Source organism: Suillus subaureus (assembly GCF_016647635.1).
Source record: "Suillus subaureus strain MN1 chromosome Unknown BJ212scaffold_36, whole genome shotgun sequence".
NCBI classification, from domain to species: Eukaryota; Fungi; Basidiomycota; class Agaricomycetes; order Boletales; family Suillaceae; genus Suillus; species Suillus subaureus.
In genome coordinates, this window is record NW_024538592.1 from 270,889 (window position 1) to 298,725 (window position 27,837).

The 27,837-nt window shown below is 46.4% G+C and overlaps 8 protein-coding genes across 8 annotated transcripts; 7 read left to right on the forward strand and 1 right to left on the reverse strand.

Annotated features, from left to right (window-relative positions):
• Positions 1-1,758: 1,758 nt before the first annotated feature.
• On the forward strand, positions 1,759-3,207 carry BJ212DRAFT_1448901 (Cys/Met metabolism PLP-dependent enzyme-domain-containing protein; the record flags this gene model as incomplete). The annotated part of the gene is made up of 4 exons (XM_041338607.1): positions 1,759-1,962; positions 2,025-2,324; positions 2,376-2,861; positions 2,887-3,207. The coding sequence occupies 4 exons, from the start codon at positions 1,759-1,761 to the stop codon at positions 3,205-3,207; spliced, it is 1,311 nt and encodes a 436-aa protein (XP_041188920.1).
• Positions 3,208-4,110: 903 nt separating this feature from the next.
• On the forward strand, positions 4,111-4,522 carry BJ212DRAFT_1280229 (uncharacterized protein; the record flags this gene model as incomplete). The annotated part of the gene is made up of 2 exons (XM_041331547.1): positions 4,111-4,181; positions 4,228-4,522. Coding segments are annotated over 2 exons (366 nt in total), but the record flags the coding sequence as incomplete, so codon positions are not given.
• Positions 4,523-4,720: 198 nt separating this feature from the next.
• BJ212DRAFT_1229448 (uncharacterized protein) lies at positions 4,721-5,140 on the forward strand (the record flags this gene model as incomplete). The annotated part of the gene is made up of 2 exons (XM_041329480.1): positions 4,721-4,958; positions 4,998-5,140. Coding segments are annotated over 2 exons (381 nt in total), but the record flags the coding sequence as incomplete, so codon positions are not given.
• Positions 5,141-7,807: 2,667 nt separating this feature from the next.
• On the forward strand, positions 7,808-8,619 carry BJ212DRAFT_630837 (uncharacterized protein). The gene is made up of 3 exons (XM_041343700.1): positions 7,808-7,940; positions 7,996-8,110; positions 8,160-8,619. Exons 1-3 carry the CDS (start codon positions 7,874-7,876, stop codon positions 8,335-8,337), a joined length of 360 nt encoding a protein of 119 aa, XP_041188923.1. The 5' UTR covers positions 7,808-7,873; the 3' UTR covers positions 8,338-8,619.
• A 609-nt stretch (positions 8,620-9,228) lies between these two features.
• Positions 9,229-10,551, forward strand: BJ212DRAFT_630530 (WD40-repeat-containing domain protein). The gene is made up of 5 exons (XM_041343698.1): positions 9,229-10,000; positions 10,060-10,089; positions 10,137-10,160; positions 10,217-10,267; positions 10,368-10,551. Exons 1-5 carry the CDS (start codon positions 9,498-9,500, stop codon positions 10,525-10,527), a joined length of 768 nt encoding a protein of 255 aa, XP_041188924.1. The 5' UTR covers positions 9,229-9,497; the 3' UTR covers positions 10,528-10,551.
• A 907-nt stretch (positions 10,552-11,458) lies between these two features.
• Positions 11,459-14,363, reverse strand: BJ212DRAFT_1381557 (uncharacterized protein). The gene is made up of 7 exons (XM_041336663.1): positions 13,817-14,363; positions 13,642-13,776; positions 13,434-13,589; positions 12,673-13,378; positions 12,467-12,621; positions 12,195-12,419; positions 11,459-12,168 (listed from the first exon to the last, which is right to left on the reverse strand). The coding sequence occupies exons 1-7, from the start codon at positions 14,186-14,188 to the stop codon at positions 11,794-11,796; spliced, it is 2,124 nt and encodes a 707-aa protein (XP_041188925.1). The 5' UTR covers positions 14,189-14,363; the 3' UTR covers positions 11,459-11,793.
• Positions 14,364-16,126: 1,763 nt separating this feature from the next.
• Positions 16,127-16,966, forward strand: BJ212DRAFT_1302826 (uncharacterized protein; the record flags this gene model as incomplete). The annotated part of the gene is made up of 1 exon (XM_041333330.1): positions 16,127-16,966. One exon carries the CDS (start codon positions 16,127-16,129, stop codon positions 16,964-16,966), a length of 840 nt encoding a protein of 279 aa, XP_041188926.1.
• Positions 16,967-19,293: 2,327 nt separating this feature from the next.
• BJ212DRAFT_1448902 (glycoside hydrolase family 5 protein) lies at positions 19,294-22,495 on the forward strand (the record flags this gene model as incomplete). Its single annotated transcript, XM_041338608.1, has 14 exons — positions 19,294-19,394; positions 19,448-19,479; positions 19,533-19,593; positions 19,653-19,776; positions 19,887-19,961; positions 20,012-20,112; positions 20,165-20,189; positions 20,242-20,389; positions 20,449-20,641; positions 21,708-21,825; positions 21,949-21,994; positions 22,044-22,212; positions 22,299-22,319; positions 22,381-22,495. The coding sequence occupies 14 exons, from the start codon at positions 19,294-19,296 to the stop codon at positions 22,493-22,495; spliced, it is 1,329 nt and encodes a 442-aa protein (XP_041188927.1).
• Positions 22,496-27,837: the final 5,342 nt, after the last annotated feature.

The following is a 27,837-nucleotide window of genomic DNA, read 5'->3' on the forward strand; positions in this document are numbered from 1 at the left end:
TCATCAACGAACGACACGCATAAGTCATGATCAAGTCCATCTTGCCACTGCACGTCAGACAACGGAACTTGGTTGGGCAGGGTGCTATTATGTATTAGCATCAGTCAAATTGAAGGGGGCAGCCATACGATTTCTATCTGGCACAGGCCAGCCTGCGAGCTTGTTGTCCGCCCATCAACGGCCTGATGAAACACTCTGCTTTATTCTGTGACATCGGTGGCTTGGATAAGCGAAGCCCAAGCCAGAGCGTCCAGCAGAGCGTCGCGAGGCAGATCACGTTCTTAGCACCCGCTGCAGTCACCCGTCTCCTAGAATAAGTCTGTTAGCTAGGGTAAGAGGGACGCTAGGATGGCAGCGGTTCGAACCTGCGAAAGTTCTCGTCGCGGGGCTACCACTACCCCAACCGCGCCAACCTTCTCGTTCCATTAGGATAATACTATTGAGCATATATCTAGTGGGAGTACAGGCCCTGTCTCACGACTGCAACCGCGAAACGACGACCGGCCAGCTGCGTCCAGTAACCACGACCCTCCGGCAGGGTAGTTGACGGTTGGGTGAGGGCTAGTAAGGGGGAGGAGGTTAGACTCGTAACCAGTCTGACTATAGCGTCAATTTGAGATGGCGAGAATTTTTGACTACACTCGAGTATCCGTGGTAGTATATGCCAGGCTGGTCACGAGCTTAGGAGGAGGTTAGGAAGCTTCAGACCTCGAGTCTCGTGAGTTCCTAAGACCTTCATCTTTCTCGCTGTTGAATTTTGTTGGCTCGATGTCAGAAGAATGTTCTTCGATGATTGTGCTGACCAATGGTACTGTCGTCCATCGTCGTTACTGATCCTTCCGAATTTCAAGTGCGCCAAGGCGTCTACCGCCTACAGTGTCATGCATCTCGGAAAAATTCCAATAATGAAGAGCTGCATATCATCACTTGACCTATTTGGGCACTCATGCCATGGTTGGTAGTTTCATCATTGTGAATGGAGATGCTAAATGACGCACTTCAGCCACAGCCGCCAACATAAGGCTTCATACTACTATTTATGAATTAGTACGTTTCTTTTTGGGCTTGCAGATAACTTATGGGCACACAGTACTACCTGAGTAAATTCTCATACCCACATTGCCGGAAGGTACTTGCTTGAAGTTGGGTATTGCGGTACATTGTCATTTTGCCGGAACCTAGTCGGGCCATGGTACCGAACAAAGATATGGAAGGTGAGCTCTTTTGAATACGATGTCGCAAAATCGTCAAGGTAACCTTACTGCAGTATAGACAGAACAACCATTTAGTCCTCGGCAGACTGCGAGCTGTCGTGTCATGGACACCCACTGTGAGAAAAGGTGATATAGTTAGCACTAGTAAGATAGTGATTGACGCCCGCCACGCGATCTGCATGCCACGAACGTGGATGGCCCAGAACATCTTCTCCTGCTGATAAGTTCGCGCATTCTAAGAGGTGCTGCGTGTATGTACATACTAGTACTGCGCCATACGGATACCGTGACAATCGGCCATATGCGGAGGCCATCATATGGAGATGACTCAGACAGGATTGCAAGCGCTTTGTCAGCGACTTCGCCATCGAGCTCGCCATCATTAATCATCCCAAGCAAGCAATGGAGGTAAAATTTCTCTCTTTAAATTACCGGTGTGCGCGCATATAAAGTCTTCTTTATCTTTCTATCACTCATCTCCACCTTCCCCCACCTTTATCTCCCACAACAGGTTTACCCCGCGTAATCGATACCCCAGTGCGATATGACCGTCTCCATATCCACCACCAACGGCCACGCCAACAGGCATACAAACGACCTCAAGCATCACTTGAAGCGTTCCCCTGAGTTCGGGTTTTCTACGCGGGCCATTCATATAGGTTCAGAGCCAGACCCTACAACTGGCGCCGTCATCCCTCCTATATCCCTTAGCACGACGTACAAGCAAGATGAAGTGGGCGTGCACAAGGTTTGTATTTCAGTTTCACTGCATATGCTGTAGCATACCTATGACACGTGTATGGTGAATAGGGCTTTGAATATTCTCGTTCCGGCAATCCAAATCGCGATGCATTAGAGCGCACACTTGTAGGCCTGGAGGCAGGCGCAGGACATGCTATTGCATTTGCTTCTGGCAGTGCCACGACAGCAACTATCTTGCAGTCTCTTGGCCCAAACGCGCACGTCCTGAGTGTGAATGATGTGTACGGCGGTACGTTCAGGTATATCACGAGGGTTGCGAAAGAAACCACGGGCACGGAGTCGACGTTTATAGACTTGGAGAACACAACAGACGATGAAATACTAGCTGCTATGAAGGACAATACCAAGGTTTGTCTTTCATCATTTAATTTTAACCAGCTACTCACACGAACCCTTCAGCTTATCTGGATCGAATCGCCAACAAATCCCACCCTCCGACTAATTGATATTCCGCGTATAGTAAGTCTTGCGCGTCAGGCTCCATCAAAGCCCCTCGTTCTCGTCGACAACACCTTCCTCTCTCCATTCTATGGCTCCCCGCTCCTACAGGGTGCTGACATCGTCATTCACTCCCTCACCAAATACATCAACGGCCATTCTGATGTCGTAATGGGTGCTGCCATTGTTCCCTCCTTGTCCACACCAGACAGAGACTATGACAGTCTCGTCCAAAAGCTTCGTTTCCTCCAAAATGCTCACGGCGCCGTTCCGAGTGCATTTGACTGTTGGCTCGCCCAGCGCGGCGCCAAAACTCTTGCAGTGCGGATGAAGGCCCACGGTCTGAATGCACTCCGCGTCGCCTCTTTCCTAACTTCACACCCCGCTGTCGAACACGTCATCTACCCGGGTCTCGTCTCACACCCGCTACACGCTCTAGCACGCACCGTCCCTAAGCCCACACACACAGCAGTTCCTCAGCACCCTACCGCCATCGACCCTTGCGCACGGTATACCGTACGGCGGGATGGTCTCATTCCGTCTACGTGGTGGTGCAAGGAGTGCAGAGGCCCTTCTGCCGAAACTTAAGCTGTTCACGCTTGCTGAGAGTTTGGGTGGCGTAGAGAGTCTTGCGGAGTTACCTGCGCGGATGACCCATGCGAGTATCCCGCCGGCGGAGCGTGAGGCGCTGGGTATTGAAGGGTTAGTGCGCTTGAGCTGTGGGATTGAAGAGGCAGAGGATTTAGTGGACGATTTGAGAGGTGCAGTTGGATGGGCTGGAGGACGAGGATAGTGGGTGTGAGAGTGGATTGATGACGCCGTCTGATAGTGAGTGATGATGGGGTTGGTGCGAATGGGGTGCATTAATTGTAGATCTTGGTATTTATTACCGTAATCATTTATATGCCTACTAGTGACCAGATGGTACACTGTTGTGTAGGTTAACTTTTCATTGTGCGTTAGTGTACAAGGTCTGAACGTCTCGAGAACATGCGGTCAGTGATACGCTGGATATGCAGAAGAGAGCGTGCGACTGAATCATCTGTATACATATGTATGGTTTTCGCGTATACAGTACGGCATCAGGACATGCGTCGTACATACATAATGGGCGCCCATAGAAGGTCAAATCTTCTTTGGGATTACATCTTTCTTATGCTCAGATACCACTTGTGGCTCCTCAACTAGTCGTGCATTCGCATTCCTATATAATGTCGGTTGCAGGCAAGCACCCGACGCTCAACGTCCTGTGTTCATATTACCCGGAAGTCCATTGCCTTGATACCTACATTCGCCGATGTACCAAGAATGAATCATGTAGAAGAGACGTCAACCAGTCTGACTTCTTGTTACAAGGACCTGACTCGATCCAATATCGAGAATTGCTTAGCTCCTCGTTTGTTTGCTTGTCGAAGGAGACTGTGGCCACTACCAAGTCTCCTCAATTCCAAGTCTGCGAACATTATGATCGCATGAAAGACGTGAGTATCTATATTTCTGATTATCCAGCAAGGAACACTGTCTAACGGCCTGTGAAGGTTATACAGAAGGCTCATGAACGTCTATTCGCCAAATCCAAACCTAACAACATTATCACGTTAGGATACAAGAGAGTACGACCCTTACCACCACATTCAATACCTTGCATATCTGATCACTGTAGGTCTTCGACAATGCAAAGGGAAATTCGCGTGGCATCACCAGTTGCTTTGTCAACACGGTCATCACAGCTCTGGAGGCTGCTGAATGGGAAACACTGTTAGAAAGGTAAAGCCACAATCACCGCGAGGCTCACTGCTAACTCTTCATATAGAATCGGAGTAGATATTATGCTTCATCTCCTCACGAAGACCTCCATCTTCATCAAGCTGCCGAACGAGTGCTTGTGTCAATTAACGGGTGAGCCCCTGATTCATGAAATCCCTCCAAAAATCGACGGGTGCACGGCTTTGAGTGATTCGGAAACATCCAATCTTGGAAAGCGGAAGAGACATCCTTTGGAGTGTTCAGGACCGCGGAAGCGGCTCAAGGTTGTGAGATTAAAGGATTTTCGTAGAGTTTTCCCTAAGAGCTTGACTAATGCGGCAACTATTTCTTTTGAACGGTGAGCAAGGGACCTAGCTCTGCTTTATGTTACTGATAAATCCATCAGACGAACATCTGGTGACATTTCATTCGTCCGTGCACGTATCTTTTATGCACGACCAAATCGTGAACCCAAGTCACAATGTCTCATAGTTGGATTACCGTATACCCGTAAGCATCTACCAAAAAGAATATTCGCAATGATTGACTGACGTCTAAAAGACGTTCTTAATCGGCTCAAACCGTCGTACATAAAGCACACAGTCAATCCTGAAACATTTCGTGATCCTGACCCGCGGGATGAAGCCCGCAATGCGCGACATTTGAGCAAATATATATTTCCCCTCCAATATGGACTCTGCAGTGTTTTTACTTCCCAGGTGCCTAGTAAGGAGCATTACGAGCAGCCGGATTTTACTGATAGGGAGCGTGAGATCAAGGTGAGAGAAGGCAATATTTGTCAAGGTACACGAATATTGATCGATGCATACATTTCAGCTTCTTGGACGTGTAAGACGCCAAAACGGCTGAAGGATGTGCTTGTGTTGTTAGAGAAGTTGATCTGGCGGCATGGTAAATGCCGTTATAAACTACTTAGAGATAAAGTTTGCCCGTCAAAGGTAAGCAAGCTCTTTAGATGATAGCATGCTTTGGTTTGAAGTTCACCCATAGATCGAAATGACGCACGAAAAAATTATGGACAGTAACATCATTCTTGTGAGCAGGGGAATACTGAATCGTGGCTTTGATCACTATCTGTTGCGCAGGAAATGGTTTCCGAAAAGAAGTCAACCGAGCAGGAGTTGCAAGTTCCACCGAATGGCATGGCAATCGATACTATGGCAAATGTTGTCGCATGCGAAGGTCGCAAGGAAATGGTACGCAAACCGCGATTTGTAGGACTTCACATGCAGTTACTCTGAAGTACTTGGCTCATATGTCCCTCAATGTGACTTGCTAATGATTGAGCTAGGTCATTCGCTACGCCTGTACTTGTAACTAAGGCTGTCATTCCAAAAGCTTTCTGGGGCTGTGAGAGAAACTTCAAGGTAATCGAAGGCTGTATGTATTTTCATCTCGCTTATGATCATATCAAATATCCACTGACACTTGTTAGATATCAAGGAGATAGTCGCAGGTCGCAGGTATGAATCGTTGACATTGCATTACATCCTTCAAGGTTTTATCACATCAGAATGCAATTGGTTGATACCACCTGGAGATGGTGCCCTGAAGCAGCGCAGAGTGTCGGTCACGGATTCTCTGAAACGCCATGAACTGCTTGAAGAATTCCTCTTCTGGTATTTTGACTCGTTTCTGTTCCCATTGCTTAGGGTTTGTGTCGTGAATCAATATAAAGATCTTGGTTGATGTGTTTTCTCCAGACTACATTCTATATCACAGATTCATCCGTATCTCGCAATCGTGTTCTGTATTTTCGACAGGACGACTGGGAGTCGCTCTGTCAACCCCTGGTGCGCCAGTTCAGTGAGAATATGTTCCAAGAGATTGATAGGGTGCGCCTTGAATTTAGTCTAGTCCCCCTTGTTTTTAATATTCTGCAGTCTGAAACAGAAGAGATTCTCCGGCAACGACAACTTGGATTTTCCTTTGTACGGTGGCTGCCAAAGGAAACTGGGGTTCGTCCCATTGTCAATCTGCGGGGTAGGGCAAGTAGCAAGGTTCATTCTTTCAGTAGCAGTCATGTTATGTGTCTTGATCATTAATGCATAGGAACAATATACAATACCAGCACTGTCGATCAATCAGACACTCAAAGCCACGTTTGCTATACTAACTTATGAGAAGGTGCGACACCTTGTTCCGGCTGACTAGGGAGGACTCACATGAGCTTCCGGAATAGCAACGCCAGCCAGACCTCCTCGGAGCATCCGTGTTCAGCCCACATGAGATATACCCGGGGTTGAAAACAGTTCAGGACGGAGTTATTGAAAGATACGCCATCGGGCACACTGTATGTTTTTTATCAAGTTTTGGCGCTACCACTTAATCGCGCCATTCACAGTCCGAAATTATATCTTGTCAAAGTTGACGTCCAAGCATGTTTCGACTCTATTGAACAGACGAAGCTGCTGGAGATACTCCACAACGTAGTATCTGAGGTAAACGGTCATATCTTCTTTCTATCTTGAAATTCATGTCATTGCACAACAGAACTACATGATACGGAAGTATGGGCAGGTCAAACCTGTAGCTGGGAAAATTCGGCGGGCTTACATTAAGAAGGCGCATCCAGAAGGTTGGAGGTTTTGTATGTTGCAGCTAGCCACATACTGATAGGATATTTCTCAAGACGAACATACGGACTTTGTGGCATATGCTCGTGGTTTATCCACTGTCCTGAAGCAAACAATTTTTACAGATCAGGTTCGTCTCACAATGCGTGGTTTATAGCAGTATTCACTTGTCGCGCAGGTTGTGTACGATTTTCAGTCGAGGGCAGCCACTCTCAAGCTTCTAGAAGAGCATATAAAGGAAAACATTGTCAAAGTTTGTCGTATCCGTTTCATAATTACTTTGCTTGCTATGTCTTTCTTCAGATCGGGACGCGATACTACCGGCAAATTATCGGCATTCCCCAAGGATCTGTGTTGTCGACTATCTTGTGCTCATTTTTATTTGGGGATCTGGAGAGAACTCATTTGAATATCTTGGATGACCCCAAAAGTGTGCGTGTCTCGTTCCTTTGTATGAGCCCGCCCTCTTAACAACCCATAGTTATTGCTGCGATGCATTGACGACTACCTATATCTGACTACGAGTCTGGAAAAGGCAAAGTGTTTCCTAGATGTCATGAATAAAGGTAAAGTAACCCCTTTTCCTGCTTTACCAGACCTCACGCTTTGAATATTGCAGGACATCCTGAATATGGCTGTATCGTATCGAAGGAAAAGACGTTGATCAATTTCGAGTATGAATCAATTGAGGCGGTCAATATCACCGAGCCCACCCAAACATGTATGATACATCCTTTCTTGCTCTTTCGTTGCTTGATGGCCGATAGATTTTCCTTGGTGTGGTTTGTTGATCGACATGTCTACACTCTCCGTCAGAGCTGATTACTCAAGGTATCGTGGAAATGGTGGGGGTTCCTTTCTCGCGCACGCGGTGATTAACCTCATCCTTCGATGCTGTAGACATGGAGTACTCAATCACAGTACACAAGGGGCGTCGCCCTGGCCTCGTGTTTATCCACAAGATGCTACAGTAAGTATGGGTTTTCCCGCATTGACTATTAACTGATAGTCGTCAGGTCTGCCAAAGCTAGGAGTCATGTTATATACACGGATGCCGGCTTGAATGGGTTACATACTGTATATGTCAACGTCTATCAAAATTTCATTATCTCCGCAATGAAGATGCATCACTATCTCATGACCTGGGGTATTAATGTCGCGAAGAACACGAAATTGCTTCGCGGTGAGTTGGATCTGCATGAACCTCGGAATGATTCCGCTGTACTCACTACACATAGATGCTATTGGACACACTGCTAGATGCGCGTATAGCACGATATGCCGGCAGTCCTCCAGCAAGACATCGGACCTGCATGGAGGAACTTGTGATGTGCAGAAAAGTTCTGTGATATGGTAGGCGTTGATCTCAGTTGCATGTCCTTTTATTTGTCAACATCTTCAGGCTGGGAATGCACGCATTTTACACTGTTTTGTCGAAGAAGCCTGAGATCTATGGTACCTCGACGTTGTTGAAGTATCTTCGATTCGAGGTGTCGTTGTCTCGCAACAAACGGTTGAGACGTCGGTTGGGAAATGTGGTGAAAGATGGTCTTTCGGGCGTGGCTGCATTGAATTTTTGAAACGATGTGTTGGCATAATATCATATGATCCGTACTGCTTGTGCAAGACTCGTATTCTTCTACTCCAGGAGACTGGAGGACCGTTGGACTGGCATATCCCACTCCACGGTGGAGATAAGAATTGACGCTTAGATTACAAGATCTCACTGCACAGGTTTTCGATTATCACCTAAGCTGGGCGCCTGCAAGTACAGCATGCGAAATAGCATATCTAACAGGTGTCTTTACTACTTCCACTATCATTAACGTCCCCGATTATTGTCATGTCAGCGAAACGGAGAGAGGCAGATCAAGGACTAATATCAGGCTCATCAGAACCAGTTCCTTCCCTGAGACGCGAAAAGAATCCGCCACCGTATGGTGCACAGCACCGCCAGGATGCACTTTGGGAAGGTGAGCAGCATATTGTGAAACTTATTGACCGACTCAATATTAAGCAGGAGGGAATGAGGCGCTCCCTCCTATGTGGATAGAGAGCAAGGTGGAGCGGAATGATACACTACTATATCACGACAATGCACTCTTCATGTACATCATTTCACCGACCTTTACCAGGAGTGCGACTAGGTGAGTGACGAAAAGTGCGATGAGAGCGACGAACTCATGGCGGAGCATAGATGACACTTGGGAGCTCGTTCCCGGATGCGAATGGCACATCTCACCACTCGGTCGGTCCTACTTCGTCAACCACAACACACGAACCACATCGTGGAAGAAACCAACGCCAAAACGTCCAGCAGGGAGTTTGATGCCAGAGTGCATCATCAAGTGCGACAGCTCGTGGTACAATGGCAACCTTGCCTGGTTGAGCACTAGTAACGATATAATGAGTATCTCGGATGGTTTATTTCGCCAGCGGACAAGAGCTGGACAGCCGGTGGGAAAGCCTTTCAGTAGCGAGGCAGGAGATGTATTCGCAATAGCAGTGTCTCCAGATCAATTGATGGTCGTAGGTAGCTGTGTAGATGGCAGAGTACGGCTGTGGAACATAAAGGAGGGGAGTGTGGTAGGTGACCCGTGGGAGGGGAATAATGATGTAGTGCAGTGCTTCGATTGGTCACCAAATGGGGTGGAGGTAGCAGGTGGATTCAACGACGGCACTATACGACGATGGAACGCGACAACTGGCCGACAAATTGGACACCCGATAAAGGGAAGCAATGAATGGGTGTGGAGAATCAAATACTCTCCACAAGGTGACAAATTCGCGAGTGGCAGGTGAAGACGATATGATCCGTGTTTGGTCAAAGGACGGCGAGTTGCTCATCGAGTTCGAGGGACATGACAGCTGGGTGATGTCATTATGTTGGTCCAAGGATGGCGCATACATCTTCTCTGCCTCATTGGATAACACCGTCCGAAAATGGCAATCGATTGACGGGAAAGAACTTGTCGTTATTCGAGGTCATACCAAACCCGTTGAATCCCTTTGTTTGTCTCCCGATGGATGTCATCTTCTCAGCGCATCAGATGACTACTCGGTCGCATCTGGGATCTCGAAACCAATCAGCAAGTTGGAGACCCACTCTGGCACAACGGCGAAGTCTTGGCCATCGCCATGTCCTCCGATGGCCAATACTTTGCCAGTGCTATCCCTGGACTGGATGCAAAAATCTATGTGTGGAGCCTGGAAGCAGCACTCAAGCATGCTCGCGGGGTTGGGGTGCGTGTGTACATTACTGGAGTCAGAGTCTTTTCTGAATAGTTTTGTGCCTCGGTCAGGGCGATGCAGAGTCCAACGCGAAGCTCAAGGCGAGTTACTTTTCTTTCTTTCATACTTCTTCTGACTTATTTACCAGGGACATGCAGCTCGATCCAGAGATGTGCGCTAGTTAATTGCGAATTATCTGATCCTTCGCTTATTCATTTATCTCATCAGATATCTCTTGCGCCTAGACAGCAAAGCAACAACAGAGGCTTGGCAAGATATGTGAGCCAGGTTTGATCCTTCCTGAGCTCTGCCAGCTTGACACTGATACAGGGCAATGACTTTTGGGGTGATGACACGAACCGTACGCCTCGTCGCTTAGCAGACACATCATCTCCGCCTCGTCTGCGCAACTTCTTCAGCTTCCTGCGCTCCAGCACTCGACCTACAAATGCAATCCAGCTCCAGCCCCGACGAATGAATTTCAGCTTACCTCATGTGAGAATCTCCAGGCGCCCCGTCGATGTTGCTCCTTGCCGTGAGGAAGACGTGAGTCGCTTGTCATCACTACCCTTTGGGATATCACAAATCATTTCGCAGAGATATGGGATTGTCCCTGAGTCCGACACAGAAGCAGCTGCAGCCATGCAACGTACGAATAGCAACAATGTCGACAGCTCAACGCAACAAGTACAAGCTGTAGCAGGGGCACAAGGGTCTCAAGGACAAAGCGCTCAGGGGCAAAGTTCTGATTTCGAAGGAGGAGAAACTCTGATAGGATGCTGTGGATTTTATCTTGTTCGTCGTCGGCCCGCATCGAACTAGTCCTTCTGTTGGTCTAAGAGGGAGGATAGTATTGTGGTTCTTGCGAGTAGTGATTCCTTGACGTGCATGAGCTAATGCAAACATAATGTCTTATCTCTCACTGGCTCATATAATTTCTAATGACAACTGTCGAACTGGTATTTCCCCTGTTCTATTCAATGGATCAATCTCGCCATTTGTATCGGTATTGATCAATACCAATGAGTCCGGATCAAGGTCAGTACTTTCATCTCTCAGTGCCTATCTTATTGTCGGAAAACATAACGCAGATGCACATTGCACAGCATGGACGAATCAGGATCTTGATACGAGACTAACTCACAGGATTGCACCCAATTCATACACAAGCGTAAGCTCCATAGTTTGTTGCTATGTCACGTTAAGGACCCGGTGGTCATGGAGAAAGCGTCGATCCGACTCAAAAGGCAAATCAAGAACGACGCAAGGAAGACGAGCACAAGAAATCACCAAGCACGACCATCGGAGAACTGAAGGCAGGGCACTGAGAACTTGAAAGGTTTGTTTTGATGCACCGTGACTTCAGGTTTAGTGTAAACTGCCGACCGAGGATGTAAACAGAGTGTCATGATCAATGATATGGTTCAGGCAAGTGACCATACTGGCTATTATTGCAGTATGTCCTGAGCCCAGGTGAGCAGTTGGTTGTCTTACTATCAGAACATCCTCGAGGCTCCCGCTCTGAGAAGATCCTTGGAGGCTGCCATTTGATTGCATTAGAAGCGACTTTCCAGTCTAGCATTCGCTGTCGTAGAACATAGACGCGACTACCAATATCTTCTATACCAGCGTCGGTTAGCATAAATGGAGAGAATGGTAGGGCTGGCATTGAGTAATAAGCGTTGAATAACTTCAAACAACAAATGAGATTTAGTTACAAGGATCATTATTATTGGCAAGCACAACAGCTATGATACACTCGTCTAGCATCTTCTCGTCTTTATCATAAAATCAATAAAAAAAGATCAACCGAGTCGGATCCTCTTCCCTGCTTTGTTTGGCGTAGGCGACGTTTCACCTTCCAGTCGAGGCCTCTTCCGCTTGAGGAGGCTGAGGAGCGGACAAAGTTCGATATCACCAGCACGCTGTTGCGCTTCATCGAGATATCCTGCGGCGTCTCTATGTATATCTTCCAGCAGGGAGTTATCAAGCGCAAGCAGGGGGTACTTGGACTCTGCCGTTCGATAACTGTCTTGGAGAGTCTGTGCAAAATGTGGAATTTTATAGCAAACGTCAAGGCATGTATCTGAAAGGATGGATTGGCAGGTCTCCTGAAGCTTTCTGATGTTGGTGAAGAAGTTTTGGCGTGTTCCATGGCCAATCGCACCAGGGAATGCCAGCTGAAGTTTCTCCACTGGGCATCCACATCAAAGGAATTGCTGGAGTTCGCCGTGATCGTGTCCGTGTGATAAAAGAAGATCCACGTATATGCCCACCACACAGATTCGATGTCGTGCAGGAAGTTCACGCGGAACGGAGGGCGGGGCGGGAGGCCTGTACCACGAGATATTCTACCAGATGGAAGGGAAGGTTGGGGGAAGAACATGTACTCCTGATATTCTACTTCTACCGCCATGAAATGCATTGTTCCCTGCCGACGAGTTAGCAGCGAGAAGTATCATCTTCAGGAATTCTTACCGTTCGAACGTCGTGGGAAGTGATTGAATTTATCTCTTTCGCGTACTCAAAGTCACCCAGTTTGCCGATGCCCCCATTGTCATCGACGACCCAAATCACGTTCCCGACGCTGAAATCGCGATGGACCCAACCTGCTTTATGCAAATAAGATAGGGCTAAGGTGGCGTGAGCGATCGAGGTAAGGAGAATAAGAATGGTTGCTTTACCCTTCAGTCCGCCGGACAAACAACTCAGGTTGTCGGCCAGAGAGGTCATATCCTTGACAGCGACTCCAACATCATGGAAAACGATGCGCGCGTGGACTCTCTGTGGGATTTCAGCGTCCTTTCGCCCAACAATGCCCAATCGTGTAGGAAGAAAGGCACAAAGTTTACCACTGTCAGGGACATCGCTCCGTAGCAGATAAATGTGGCCTTCGAAGAGGATGGGCTTGATATCGATGGGTTCCCACTTCCAGGTGTCATTATGCTCGTCTCCGACCATCGGGTTCACCGTCTCATCCGAGGCACCGTCGATCGTGACATCCTTCCAGAGCCGGACTCCAACGAAGTGTCTCTTGGCATTGGTAAACTCCTCCACTCCCAGCTTCTCGCAGGAGGCCAAGATTTTTTCTAGGATCTCGCCCTCAGATTGGCGGTCAACTTCTCGCCACGAATCTTTGATGGCAACCTTCTTCCCATTAGCGTCAATGGCTTCGTACACGCGAGTTCCACGTCCAACCATAGAGTCTGCACCGTAGGTGGCAAGTTCCCGTGTCGTGGTGAACATTTCGTCGCCGACTGCGAACTTGTATTGGATTTTTTCTCCTACATAGATCCGCTCGACAGTGGGATCCCATCCGAGTCCGTTCAAGGAGGTAGACGCAGATGCAAATCCAAGAGCGTAAAAGAGAGAGATGACACTATCAATGTCCTAGATGCATTATACCAGTTAGTACCCTGACATGCAGCGCGATAAGGTGGCGTACCTCGAAGCAGTTGATAGGCTCTGTAACTGCAAGGAACGCACGATTGCTGAGCCACAGTCTCAATTGCGTGTCCTCGATCGTGATACCGAAGGCAAACCGACGACAGGGGTCCTCGCGCATGATGTTGTGAAGGCTCCAGATTATCTTATGTTCGTTCTAGAGCAGGGTGCATAAGCCGGCGCCGACAAGATCTGTAACAACAACATACATCTCGGAGAGCTCTGGCATCCCGTTCCTTCTTGAACTCGAATGGCACAGCGATATCAAACCAATGCATCCTGGGCGCAGTTTGATTGCTCGCCCGCACAAGGTATCCATCCGGCTGGGAAGTATTGTAGGCACTCTGAGATGGGCGTTTGATTTGAATTCGATAGGTAGGATACTCCACAATTAGGGACTTGTTCCAAGATTCCAGAGATGATTCCTTCGAGGGGCTTGAACGTCATCTCTTCGGACATCTTCGCAGGGCAGATGAAGTCCTTCCATTCCAGGCCGTCGTCGGTGAGAATCTCGCCTTGAACTAAGTTGTTGCGCATCTCCTCCAGACGCTGTTGAGAAGGCATGGCACTGACACACTTCGCTAGGGAAACGAACGGGACCTGCAGATACCTTCCTAAATCAGTGAGAACAGCCTCGCGGCCTAGCTTAAGATCCCCTGTGCGATAATCGGATTGTGAGGTGTGGCGAGGGACTAGAACTGTATCTGGTAGTAGTACCTGTGACTTCCGTGATCGTGGTGTATGAGGGGTGGCCATCGTGGTTCGATTTGCGAAACAGTTCGGCTTTGGGGAGAAATATTCGAGGTTGCACAAGAACAAGACTGAAACTGTTATTGCAGTGCTTAAATACTTTCGGATTCGCAGATGTGGCTACGTGCCTCAACACAGGGGACCAAGAGCGAGTCGTACAAGGTGGAGCATTTGTGTGTTATTCAACTTCAACTTATGTAATCCTGGGTCATCTAAGTATGATCTCACGGGGCGTACCACGTAGCTATTTTGATGCAGTCCTGCCGCAGTCGTGACGCACAAGTAATGCGGCCAGTGATGCGCTAGTGCAAGCATTCCTATATTTTACGTTTGACTCCCACATCAAGTTGCATGGGTGCATGATCGTTCGGTTCGTTGATTTTATTCACCATAGGCACACGTGACATTTTTCAGCTGGCAGTGAAGGGCGACGTTTCATGGGCGCAATTTCTTCTTCAACCGGCGGTAGGGAAGGAGCTACAACATCAGACAACTCGTCTGCAGACGTGGCATCAGAGTTGTCGCTGAATGAGGGGCTGCGCTGTCGATCACACCAATTAGAGACCTATTGGGCAGAGCAGGTAATGTTTACTGTAATCTCTTCCCAGAACCCACTCATTAGGAATGTTGAGATACACATTCCACAACCTGTAATGTTGATCAGCATCCAAACTCTACTGCTGGTTGTACGCAGGTTCTATTTCTTCAGAATCTTCAAATATCCTTGCATCTAGTGTTGTCTGACACTCGAGGTTTATGTCAGCCATGCAGCAGGAGATCGTGGCTTGGTTGGGTGACATGACCATCCTCGACTGGACAACATTCTGAGTTTGATAGCTGTCTTCCAGCCCATGTTACCTCTTACAACACTGCTCCATGCACCCTTCCATCTTTGTCTGAACATCAGTACTCTTGCTCTCATGATGCAGTTATCTTGCTTTTGCATATGCCTCTCTCACATTGTTCCTTTAGTGTCATTTACTTAGGCAATGATGAAAATCCTGTGGCATCGTCTTCTATGCGTGAGTGAGTTGACCTGTATGGTACTTTCAACCCAGTCTTCAAACCCTGCTGCACCTTGATGCAACCTCAACTAAGCACCCATAGTCCAACAACCTTAAGATAGAAGCATGGCTCACACACTAGCCCATCTGCGCAGGGATGCTCACCCATCGAAGTTGGCGTTTTCATCAATGCCTTGTGTGTGTCTACCAGTGCCTGAATCTGCTTGGCAGCTCATACAGACAGGGTGCTATGAGGTCATTTTGGGAAATATGGCAAGTGCTCAATCAACTTAGAAATAGGTTTTATCTCATACTTTACCAACCATCCTCAGTGTCACCTGTTGCTCCAGTGCAGTGAAAATTTCCTGGAAATAGCTCAACTCAGTGATTGACTGTGCGCTATAAGAGCTGTGCCATGACGAAACCAGAACAAGTTCATCCATGTGCCATTGAATCTGGTCGGAAGGTAGATTCTATGGTTCGTGCACATCCACATCATTGCCATGATAATCTGTGGCAACTAACAAATAGTAATTTTCACAGGTCAAGGGTACATTGTGTGACCTAGAAGGAACAATAAGTCTGCTCTGGGCCACTGGGTCACAACCTGTGGTCCCACACACAATGTACATCTATTGTTGTGGATGTGATACCACCATTCATGAGGTGAGTATTAAAAGTGGGGCTCCTTCTAAGCAGCTTAGCATCTTACTCCCCCGTCATGGAGCCTGCTATCCACTCTTGATTTAGTGACCTTCCTCTTGAGATTGCCCAAATTATCCTCACATATGCAGCAGAGCTGACGTTCTCCCAAAAAGAGAAATATGATGATGAAAATCCCTATGCAACTGCCCTCTCACTGTGTCTCATCTCTCGATTTGTGAGATGCATCACCCTGCCCAAATTCCTGCACACCATCTCACTCTGCCGAATTGACAGCATGAGGATGTTCACAAATGCTCTTATTATGCAGAAAGCATATGCTGAGGAAAAAAGTGATCTTTTCTTTGACTATACCTCCGTCATACAGAGGATATGGATCGGTTACTCTGTAGAATCTGGATTACAAGACTATGAGCTTGCTTCAGAAATGAGCATGCTGGTGCCAGTTTTACTGGCCACACCAGCACTTGCAATTGAGTGCCACTATTTAGTGCTTGTTATTCAGAGCATGGAAGATGCGTCAACCTCCCATGCAGATCCCAATGTCGACCACGGACCCTCCCCTTTTCCTGGAAAAACCCAGAGTCTAATGATAATGGGTCACGTCACCTGCAATATGATCTTCCACAACATTCAAAAAGGATCCATTTTCCTTGCATCAATCCCCCATCTCACCTACCTGATCGATCTGCACTATGACTCAGACAATTTTTGCGACGTCAGCAGGGGCTTAAAACCCCCATCATTCCTGCTATATTGGTGGTTGCTGGACATTCCGTGGACTTGTATGAAGAACCTTGAAACTTTTTCAGTAGTCTACCCGCATCTGGCTGAGCCCTACAAGACATGTTCATATATCGATCACACAAAGGGAGTAGACTTGCATGTGGAGTGGCTCACGGTGTCTGCTCCCCTCTACAGGCAGGACCCTGTATCTTTCCTGTGGATGGAACCACCGTTTCCTGTGACACATCCTGGGCAGAAGAGGATTCAATTGGATGGTGTTTCCTTTGAGGTCACAGACTATTGCGAACACTTTTGGCAGTTCTATTATACATGGGATAAACCTTGGTCCTGCGGGATAACTGACGGATCTGAGGGGTATCGGGTGTTATGAAGATCATGATAGATGACTTATCTTGGATATGTACTTGCCTGCAATTGTTTCCCCCACTTACTATACGCTTACTATGGACTTCTCATACCCAATGCATATGATGGAAACTGTATGATTCATGAGCCATAGGTCATGGCATGATCTTGGTTCCAGATCCTCAAATTGACAGAGTGAAAGGAAAAAAAAAAAAACCAACAAAAGTGGGTACCCGATGAATGACCACATGCCTTTTCAAGTGAATGAGTGATAGACCGTTACTGAACAAGCAAACAATTGAAATCAATGTTACGCTGAAACCCAAGCAAATTTATTTAAAGATATAAAATTTCCTGCTGAAACCATGGACCATGCATGAGACTCACTCCACAAGGTAGCGGGAATTTCGCACAGGATGTGTTCATGATGCACGCCAAGAATGCAACTCAAGTAAGGTGGTCTAGCTTGGTTTCTTCGCAGGCCAGTGGTGAGCTTCCAGAATGGGGTTTTTTTTAAACAAACAAACAAATGTATTGTCCTTCAGGGGTGTAGACCTTATATCGGTCATAGCTCTATTCGAGTGTGGGGGATTTACTTGCTGCTTTCTATCATCTAGAAGGTTTTCATAACCAGTTGTGAGACCTTGAGTTGTATCAACCGATGGAGAGTGACCTACTGAAACACCTGTAGTAAAACTAGGCAGGGTCAAATGTGAGTGCTGGCTTGATTCTGAAGGTAACAGCACAAAGCTTTTTTCTCCTAAATTCAAGTTCATGTCTGAAAGGGACTCACATAGGGCTTTCATCCCTATCACATGATTACTAGACAACCGAGAAAATGAGTGGGTTCATTTGGCTGCATGGTATGGCAGGTGTCAGAAAGTCTGCTGTTGTATTCACTGTGGCTGAAAGGATGAGAAGTCTGAAAGTAATAGAGCAGACGGATGTCGAAACAAACGGTTTGTAGGAATATTCTGCCTCGTGAAGCGTTGGGTATTGAGGGGCTGGTGTGCTTGAGCTGTGGGATTAAGGGAGTGGAGGATTTTTAGTGGAGGATTTGAGGGGTGCATTGATGGGTTGAGGGTAGTTGGTGTGAGAGTCTGATGAGAGTGATATGGGCCCGGTGTGGCTGACTGCGGTGTGAATTGGCTGCATTGTAACTTGTACCTGTTGGTGTTCCGGATATGTGTGTAGATATCACAGCAATCATTTTGAGCGTCTATCAGATGGTATACTGCTGTGTGAAGGTTAACTTTTCATTGGACAATGCATATAGTCTGAACATCTCAAGAACATACAACCCATGAAATATGATTCGCTGAATATGCAGAAATGAGTGTGTGGGTGAACCATATAGGAGACTGGTCAGCGATTGATCTATTTAAGAACTGGCACCTACTAGTAGGATCTAGACCCGTGACCAGTTGCTGGAGTGGGGAACCCCTATTAGCAGGTGGATTAAATGATGGCACGATATGACGATGGAACCTAGCTACTGGTCGACAAATTACACTGCCAAAAAAGAGAGGCAATGAATGTGGAGTGACAGTCACATACTCACCACAAGGCGACAAATCTGCGAATGGCGGTGAAGAAAAGATGATCTGTGTGTGGTCAAAGGATGGCGAGTTGCTCATCAAGTTCTAGGTACCATGTAAAACAATTCAGCATATTCGCCTCGCCAGCAAGAACTCACTGGTCCACTGTAATAGTGTTCTGCAGATGGCTGCAAGCATGACAATACTCTATTGCCATAGTATGGAATGCGAGTGATTGTCGGAAGTTGAAATTTGACTTGGTAGATTTCTTTTCTTTTTGGGGACTGACCCTACAAATGGCTTTAACATCAATACAGGGATACAGGCGTGTGCGGGTTGCACCAGTTTAAGGATGACTCGGAGAATGGAAAGGGCAGAGGAAGCCAGGTATAGTTATTTTAGTCATGATATTTCAATAGTTCAACTGACTTTTGAAAGAAGCACATGGTACGTGTACCACCGATGGCATATGACTTGCGATTGAGTGAATGGCTATCCCCAACTCAGATTACACTAGCAGAAAGTTGCTTTATGTTACTATTGCACGTGTATTAGGCATGATGGCGAGTTGGGTTTTGTTTGACACGTCTGGACTGTCTCCATCACCTTGGACCCACCCACAACGACTCGGAGATATACAATAAATTTCAGGGTCCTTTCAAAATAATCAATAGCTGTGCACTTCAATAGTCACCTGTATGGCCTGCTCTGACCTGCTACATCATCCTGGACCAGATATTATCATATAAATTGAGATACCTTTTGAAGCTGGTTCCTTGGATCGTATTCTCTCTCCCAGACTAGTAGCTGCACAATGAAGCACATCCTGGCAGGTTTGGTGCTCTCGAGCACATTTGTTGCTCATGCGTGGGCTGGGCAACCTGCTCACATCTATGGTGTCAATTTGGGCTCATGGTAAGTGATACCCTGTGTCTCCGACCAACTGTTTAGCTCAAGTGATGGTGCAGGTTAGTCCTAGAGCCATGGATGCTTCCTCAAGGTGATAAACCAATGAACTTTGCAAATACACGTTCACTAAACAAGTTTCTTTAGAATGGTTGGATATGGGTGGACAGGAATGTGAAACTTGTTCGTCATGCATTGCATCCGAGTTGTACATTCCAATTCTACACTGTTTGTATGTGAAATTTGATTTGTTCTGCGATAATCTAGGTCATTTGCCAAGGTGTATCCTGACGCCATCAACACTATATTTGCTAAACACTGGGACACATGGTTTATGCAAGATGATGTCAATACACTGAAGGTGGCTGGTATTAACACCATCAGGGTTCCTGTGAGTTGGCTACAACGTGCACTGCAAACTTGGCTAAACAAATGTTGGATGGTTTGATCTGCTTTATTCCATGCAAACTTGAATGTGTTATGCAATGTGTTCATTCATAGCTGGGATATTGGATTGTGGAGGCTTTAGTCGATAGGCTGCATGAATTATACCCTCAGGGTGGTTTCAATTATTTGGTGAGAAGCACTGCTGTGGTTCAATTCTCTAGTTAAACTCCAGTGTGTAGCATCAGGGCTTGAGCTGGCTAAAAGATGCCAGGATCCAAGTGATTCTGGATCATCACACATTACCTAGGGTTCAAATACCTGGTCAAATGTTCACTGGAAAGTGAGTTCCCATTTGTTTGTTATCCATTCTGTCCTGAGAGTGATTTTACCAGTTGCACTACTGATGTTCAATTCTATGTGAGCTATTTTGCAACTGGTGAAAGCAACAACTACAAATCCTTACATACAGACTCCATACAACTACCACCACACACTGGTGTGGACAGCAGTCATGACCGTGTTTTCTCACCTTGCCCCTGATTTTGAAAGTGTCTTTGTGATTGAGGCAGTCAATGACCCCATTACAGATGCTACTAAAACACCTGACTATGGCACTTGTATGTATCACTCATTATTCTTCTATCTGTACCCTCATGATTCCTGAACCTTTGTACAGTCCAAAAGAACTTTGTCCAAATGATCCATGCAATTGAGCTCACACTAGGAATATCTGTGCCATCATCCAAGTTATTTGTATCAGTATCACCTTCCATCTCAAACAACTTCACTGCTGCACTGATTGCGACATTTTCAGCCACTGGAATCTCGGCAGAGGTGCAAGGGGCACTTTTAGAAGCTGTTGTGAAGAAGTAATAGGTACTAGGTGGTTAGCAACTAGCACTACTTATCCTAAGAGGTGTGAGTTTAATTGATTGGCCTGAGAGGACTGCTATTGAAGCACTTCCTTCAATTATGTGTGAGGGAAGTAAGAGAGTGAAGGAGCTATAACCTATATTGGCCTAAGAAACTTGAACACGGACCATATGTATACCTCTGAATTTCTATACCAAAGAATTGACCATGAGCACAGGCAAAAATTGACTGATGTTAATATCACAGGAGTGAGATGAACCATTAGAAGATATGTGCAAATGTATTGGATGTCAGATGCTGGTGTGGCAAATGTAATGTGCACAAAATCAACCGCACTCTATGGAGTGGCTGGTTGCAAGGGATATAGCACAAGTGAAGAACAGTGCTAAACTACCGGTCACGGGTCAGGTATTCTTGCAAGAGCTTTAAGGGTAAGATCCTAGCAGTACAGAACTTCAGAGTGGTCGAATTGCACAGGATTGTCAAGAAAGAGCAACATAGATGGATTGCACAAGGTCTACAAAAATAATGCAAGAATGACTCTCCTATAGAGCTGAGTCCAGGGGAATGGGAACTACTCAATCGTATGTACTGCAGTCATTTATATCATAGCACGTGAATGTCCAGAATGCATAGGCGAGAATTGTAGCGTAGTTAGCAAGTGCGTGATGAGTCTATAGGTAATAAAACATCATGCACTGTGGAATGTAAGTAGTCATGTAATAAGACCTGCAGCTTGTTTAGCAATGACATTTGGGAAAAATAACACACCAGCGGAGATAGGTGGACATGGATAGGACATGGGAGGGTGGATTCCTAGGACCAGACTGGAGTAAGAGTGGATGGGTTGATATATATGGATTTAATGATCTGTGCTTTATCTCCTTTTCTGAAGGTGAGAAGAACCGTGCTATTGATCATATGCACCTAGTGCTGGTATGATCATCACACCATCCTGATTTTATGAGACATTGGAGCAGTGTGCAATTTGCAGACGATATTTGAAGCATCACCCTTCAATCAATCCTGTCCTCCATTGGTGGTGAAGTGAGTTCACCACAGATCCTTGCTAGGATACATCGACGATGGTATACATAGCTTCATGGATGTGAACTACCAGTACAACAACCCCTCTAACCCAGCTGACATGATGATTGGCCCCCAAGCTTATGATAACCACGTGTTTTACTCATGAGTGCACAGTTGACTACATCACATTCTCATGATTTCTTAATTTTCTCTTTACAGGCATGGCGTATGTTGCATGTGTGCACCTTATTGTTTCACATTAACATTTTTATAGGGAATTGCAGCTCCTGACCCAATGTCTTACATGACCAGTATCTGCAGTGCGTCTTCTTCTTTTGTTCAGTGATAATATACTCATTTTTGGTGAAGATTTCAAACATATCCAGGCTGATGCAGCAGTTGGTAACTCTCCACTCTGGTTCAGAGAGTGGGGACTTTCGACACAGTTTGATGCCACAGACAAGTTCCTCTGCAAGTGGGCTGACACACAGAAGTTAGCATACAGTAAAAGTGCTGGATGGATTGTATGTGTCCAATTGTGTTTGATCAAGACATTACTCAAAGAAGAATACTCATACTTCAGTACTGGAACTTCAAAACTGAGATATGAAACCATACTAACAGGAGCACCCTTGCAAGGCAATGGTTAGTCATGACACGTCCTGTGGTGCTTTATGAATGATCTGACAGATGGCTGTCTATGTAGGTCTTACCTTGAGGGGTTGAAACTTGGGTTCTTGACCCAGGACCCTGCAGTGCTCCATGATCTGAATGTGTGCATTCCATATGTGAACAGCACCAGTGATGGCACTAGTTCATGATGTGCATTCTCAGTAACTAAGTAAGCGATAGCACAGAGTGTACCTATACCAGTCCCTGTTCACTACAAATGGCAGGAAGTGCATGGATGTTACTCACGTGTACACTCCTTCAGATCTCACTATTGTTGGTTGTGTACATTGTTATAGGATTCGAGCTACATTTCAACTGACCTGCTGCCTACTTGTTTCCTGATGTGTTGTATGTATGTAGATATCACTGTAATAATTTCAAGTGCCTATTAGGCAGTACACTGTTGCCTGAAGGTTAACTTTTCATTGTACACTGCACACATTGGTCTGAATGTCTCAAGAACATACACCAGTGAAAACATGATTTGCTGAATATGCAGAAACAAGCGTGCGATTGAATCATGTAAGGGACTGTAGACTTGGAGGCTGGCCTGCAATTGATCTATTTAAGAGCTGGCGCCTATGATCACAGCATCCCACTACACAGGTTATTGTTATCACCTAAGCAAGGCACTGCAAGTACAGCATGCAAAACAGCACATCTAACAGGTATCTTCATTACCTCCACTATCATCAATATCCCAATCATCGTCATGTCACATGCAAAGACTGAGTCAAGCACATCAGCGAAACAGGGAGAGGGAGATCGAAGATTGCTGTCAGACTTATCAAGACCAGTTGCTCCCCTCAAGCATGAAAAGAGTCTGCCACCTTATGGTGCACAACACCACCAGGATGCACTTTGGAAAGGTAAGCCAGCATTTTGTGAAACCTTCTGACCCACTCAATATCAAGCAGGAGGGAATAAGGTGCTCCCTCCTATGTGGGTGGAGTCCAAGGCGGATGGTGATGATGAACCACTATATCAGGACATTGCTCTCTTCATGATTTCATTATGCAGACCTTTACCAGGAGTGCAACTAGGTGAGTGACAAAAAGTGTGACTAGAGCGAAAAACTCATGGTAGAGCATAGATCACCCTGGGCTGCTCATTTCTGGATGCAAATGGCACATCTCACCACTTGGTCAGGCCTACTTCATCAACCACAACACTCAGACCACATTATGGAAGAAACCAACACCAGAACATCCAGCAGGAAGTTTGTGTTACAAGAACAGGCGAGTGAACAATGGGAGAGGGAGCTAGAACACAAAGGTACAATCTCAGTTTCAACTAGAACTCATATTAATGTGCATAGTACCTAGGACACAAAGGTATGCTATGGTTTTGGTCAGCTAATGCTGACATACATGTTTCCAAGTACTCACATCTCAGTTTCAAATAGAACTGAGATGTGCGCGTCTGATGGGCACTTAGTTTTATAGCAAGGTAAGTAAGGAACACAAAGGTGAAGTTTTCTGACATATGTATATTGCAGGGCACAAGCTGATGTCATTTGGGCACAGCCTATTGGCCTGTCTGGCTCATGTGCTTGGACCTCTCTCTCCCACTCGTACCTATCATGTTGGATCCTTCAGCTTTCTCACTCTCTTTCTCTTTGGTGTAGAGACTCGCTCCTCTATATTGCCACTATAGGATGATATACCACCCCTTCCCACTGATACTCGGTTCTGATCCTCTGGATAAGTCACTCACACTATCGCAAACTGATGCGTGATCGCTGCGCACACGCAAACGTGCTTGCACATCCTGCGTGCCTGCTCTAGGTCCTCCGCTACAGTCCGTCCACCTGTCCATGTCCTCACTAAAGTCCACTGGTGTGTTTTTATTATACTCTTATCACTCTGATGTACCTTCCAGGCCGATTATAGCACTATAAACACACAGGCATGCGTTTAAAACACTATTACATACAGATATCGCTACCTACTTGCTTCGCCTCCATGCTAAAAGCATCACCTAATGCCCAATATAGGGAAGGGAGGGGGAGTTTTTTAGAGTACCTTATCCTAGCACCTCCCACCTCTGTGTAGTAGCAGTAGTTTGTGCATTTGAGCTAGTTTGAAAGCACAAAAGAATTGGAACTCGCACACTATCTTCATAGGCGCAATCACCTCTAGTCAGCTTGATTCTCTCTCCACTGGATTTCATTTCCAGATAGCTCTAGCACCTACACTTTAGACCCCCATCGTGTGCGCTCTCACTTTCTATCACATCAGCACGCTTTTGTGCACATCTTCTTCATGCTTCTTCCGGTATTCGCGCTTCGCACATCCTATAGCGCTTGTTCAGTTTTGAAGTCTCCCTCTGTCATTTCAAGGACCTTCTCTCAGTAGCTGTCCTTAGGGTCGAGTTCAGTCTCACATCCAGGTCTTGCTTTAGTTCCCCCATAGTCCAAAGTCCTCACCTTCATCAGATTGTTCAGACTTCAACAGTTTGATGCCAGAGTGCATCATCAAGCATGGCAGCTCGTGGTCCAATAAAGACCTTGCCTGCTTAGGCACCAGTGGCAATATAATGAGTACCTCAGGTGATGGTTCAATTTGCCAGTGGACAAGAGCTGGACAGCCAGCGGGAAAGCCTTTCAGCAGCGAGGCAGGATTTATAAGCGCAATGGCAGTGTCTCTGGATGGATTGATGGTTGTAGGTAAATGCAGAGATGGCAGAGTACAGCTGTGGAACATAAAGGAGGGGAGCTTGGTAGGTAACCTGTGGGGGGGGGGGAATAATGATGAAGTGCAGTGCCTCGATTGGTCACTGAATGGGGTGGAGGTAGCAGGTGGATCAAAAGACAGCACCATATGACGATGGAACACAACAACTGGCCAACAAATTAGACCCATGATAAAGAGAGGCAATGAACAGGTCACAACAATCAAATACAATCCACAAGGCAACAAGTTTGCAAGTGGTGGCCAGGACAAGATGATCCGCATGTGGTCAAAGTGTGGCAAGCTGCTCAATGAGATTGAGGGACATGAATTCTGGGTGATGTCATTATGTTGGTCCAAAGATGGGGCATACACCTTCTCTGGCTCATTTGATACCACCATCTGAAAATGGCAATCGATTGACAGGAAAAAATTTGTTGTGATTCAGAGTCATATGCATCCCGTTGAATCTCTTTGTCTGTCTCCTGATGGATGTCATCTTGTCAGTGCATCAGATGATCACTTGGTCCACATCTGGGATCTCGCAACTAATCAGCAAGTTGGAGACCCACTCTGGCATGATGACCAAGTCTGGTCTGTTGCCATGTCCTCCAATGGCCAATACTTTGTTGGTGCTATCTCTGGACCGGATGTGAAAATCTATGTGTGGAGCCTGGAAGTAGCACTTAAGTATGCTCATGGGGTTGGTGTGTGTGTGTACATTACTTTTGTCAGTGTCTTTTCTTAATAGTGTTGTGCATTGGTCAGGGTGATGCAGAGTCCAACACGAAGCTCAAGGCGAGTTATTTTACTTCTCTGTCATACCTCTTCTGACTTCTTTACAGGAACATGCAGCTCGATCTAGAACTGTGTGCTAGTTAATTTCGAACAACTTCATCTTTCACTCACTTATTTCATCAGATCTCTTTGGCACATATACAGCAAAACAACAACAGAGGCTTGGTGAGATATGTGAGTAGTTTTATCCTTCCCTAGCTCTTGTTAGCCTGACACAGACAGGGCAATGATTTCTGGGGTGACAACATAAACCGCACACCTTGTTGCTCAGCAGACACATCATCTCCACTTGATCTGCGCAATTTGTACAGCTTCCTGCACTCCAGCACTCAACCTACAAATGTGCCACCATCAGTTCACCTCCAGCCCTGGCGTTTGAATTTCAACTTATTTCCTCTAAAACTTTCCAGGTGTCCCATTGTGGGAAACACAACAAGAAGAGGACTGGAAAGTAGACTTCTAATGTTGGGCTAAATGTGCTATGCCTAGCTGCTATTCAACCCTAAAGGGTTTCTGGACTAAGCTCAGTGCTCAGAGAGGATAGGAAATCATGCTAATAACTCTCAGTCTCAGACTGGTACTGGTAGATGGTGAAAACTATGATGATTACATAAGCACCAAAAGTGCGAACATAACACTAAGTAATATCTGCCTATACAAGCCCACAGAATATGAAATCCCTACACTGTCGATGTCACTCCTTGCCTGTAAGGAAGATGTGAGTTGTTTATCATCACTACCCTTTGTGATATTCCTTAAATAATTTTGCAGAGATATGGCATTGCCCCTGAGTCAGACACAGAAGCAGCTGCAGCTATGCAACAAATGAACGGCAACATGGCCAATGACTCAACACAGCAAGGACAAGCTGTAGTAGGGCCACAAGGGTCCAATGGACAACCAGCACAAAGTGCTCAAGGGCAATCTTCCAATTTTGAAGCAGGTGAACCTTTAATAGGATGCTGTGGATTTTATCTTGTTCATCATTGGCCTGCATCAAACTGGCCCTTCCATCAGTTTATCATGGAAGCCATTGTGGTTCCTGTGGAAAATCACTCATGGATGCTGTCATATCCCACAATCCGGACCCACATTCCATCATATTCCCATGCCTTCCAAGCCTACATCCAGACCCCATATCCAACTCATTCCCAGATCCCCTTCTGCTGTGTACTCCACACCTCAGCAGGATCAACTATGCTCCAGATTTACCCCTGAGCTCTGGACCTCCAGATCCTCACTGCTAGCCTGATCTGTACAACCCTATCCTGTCCACCCTATGCACACTCCATCCAGCAAGACATCCAGACTTCACCTTGTCTCAGATTCCAGACTATATCCACCTTCTCATATTACGGTCCTGTATCCACCTTGTCTTCTGAATCCCCAGATCTCCAGACCTCCGGATATTAACTCTGGACCTATTCCCACCCTCTGTCCTGATATCCTGCGCCTATCCCCATTTAGGCATTCTCTGCCTTCCAGCTTTCAGTTACCTCTTGTTCCATCTTGCTTATTGATCCTTGTATGAGTCCTCATCTCTGAGTTCATTTACTTATGTTCCAACTTACTTATTAATGTGTTTCCACATGCTTGTACATAGCCTTGCTCCTTTGCTTACTGATCCCCTCAGATATTGTTCAGTATATAACCCTTGTAGATACTCCTGTAGTTCCTTAGTTTGAATATCAACTTAGACTTGCCCAATCCTCTCTCGGACTTTGGTCCACCTAAGTCTGTCCTACTCATCAGGCCTAGGGATTGATTCCCTAGGCTGGAGCTTGCCCTTTCTGGCACTTACCCTCTTTCCAGACTTAGGTCCAATCCCTGTTCTCTCCAACTCTACCTTAGGGTAGTCTACCCCTGTTTGCTTCTACATCGGACAAAGTCCGATGTAGCCCCTATTCCTTCCAGACCTCCGGACCTCCTGTCCCTTGTACCTCTGGGCATCCTGTCCTTCGGACATTCCGCCCTCCATACCTTTGGACATTCTGTCCTCCTAACCCTCAGATGTCCTATCC

What these genes read in the sequence shown, in the direction of transcription:
- BJ212DRAFT_630837 (XM_041343700.1), top strand. Translation starts at nt 7,874, where the DNA reads ATGAAGATGCATCACTATCTCATGACCTGGGGTATTAATGTCGCGAAG. An exon ending in GAACACGAAATTGCTTCGCG is followed by an intron (nt 7,941 to 7,995) that starts GTGAGTTGGATC and finishes CACTACACATAG; the next exon opens with ATGCTATTGGACACACTGCT. An exon ending in CAGAAAAGTTCTGTGATATG is followed by an intron (nt 8,111 to 8,159) that starts GTAGGCGTTGAT and finishes CAACATCTTCAG; the next exon opens with GCTGGGAATGCACGCATTTT.
- BJ212DRAFT_630530 (XM_041343698.1), top strand. Translation starts at nt 9,498, where the DNA reads ATGAATGGGTGTGGAGAATCAAATACTCTCCACAAGGTGACAAATTCG. An exon ending in AGTCCAACGCGAAGCTCAAG is followed by an intron (nt 10,090 to 10,136) that starts GCGAGTTACTTT and finishes CTTATTTACCAG; the next exon opens with GGACATGCAGCTCGATCCAG. An exon ending in ACAGAGGCTTGGCAAGATAT is followed by an intron (nt 10,268 to 10,367) that starts GTGAGCCAGGTT and finishes CTCGTCGCTTAG; the next exon opens with CAGACACATCATCTCCGCCT.
- BJ212DRAFT_1381557 (XM_041336663.1), bottom strand. Translation starts at nt 14,188, where the DNA reads ATGGCCACCCCTCATACACCACGATCACGGAAGTCACAGGTACTACTA. An exon ending in ATGCCAGAGCTCTCCGAGAT is followed by an intron (nt 13,590 to 13,641) that starts GTATGTTGTTGT and finishes ACCCTGCTCTAG; the next exon opens with AACGAACATAAGATAATCTG. An exon ending in CTTCCCACGACGTTCGAACG is followed by an intron (nt 12,420 to 12,466) that starts GTAAGAATTCCT and finishes ACTCGTCGGCAG; the next exon opens with GGAACAATGCATTTCATGGC.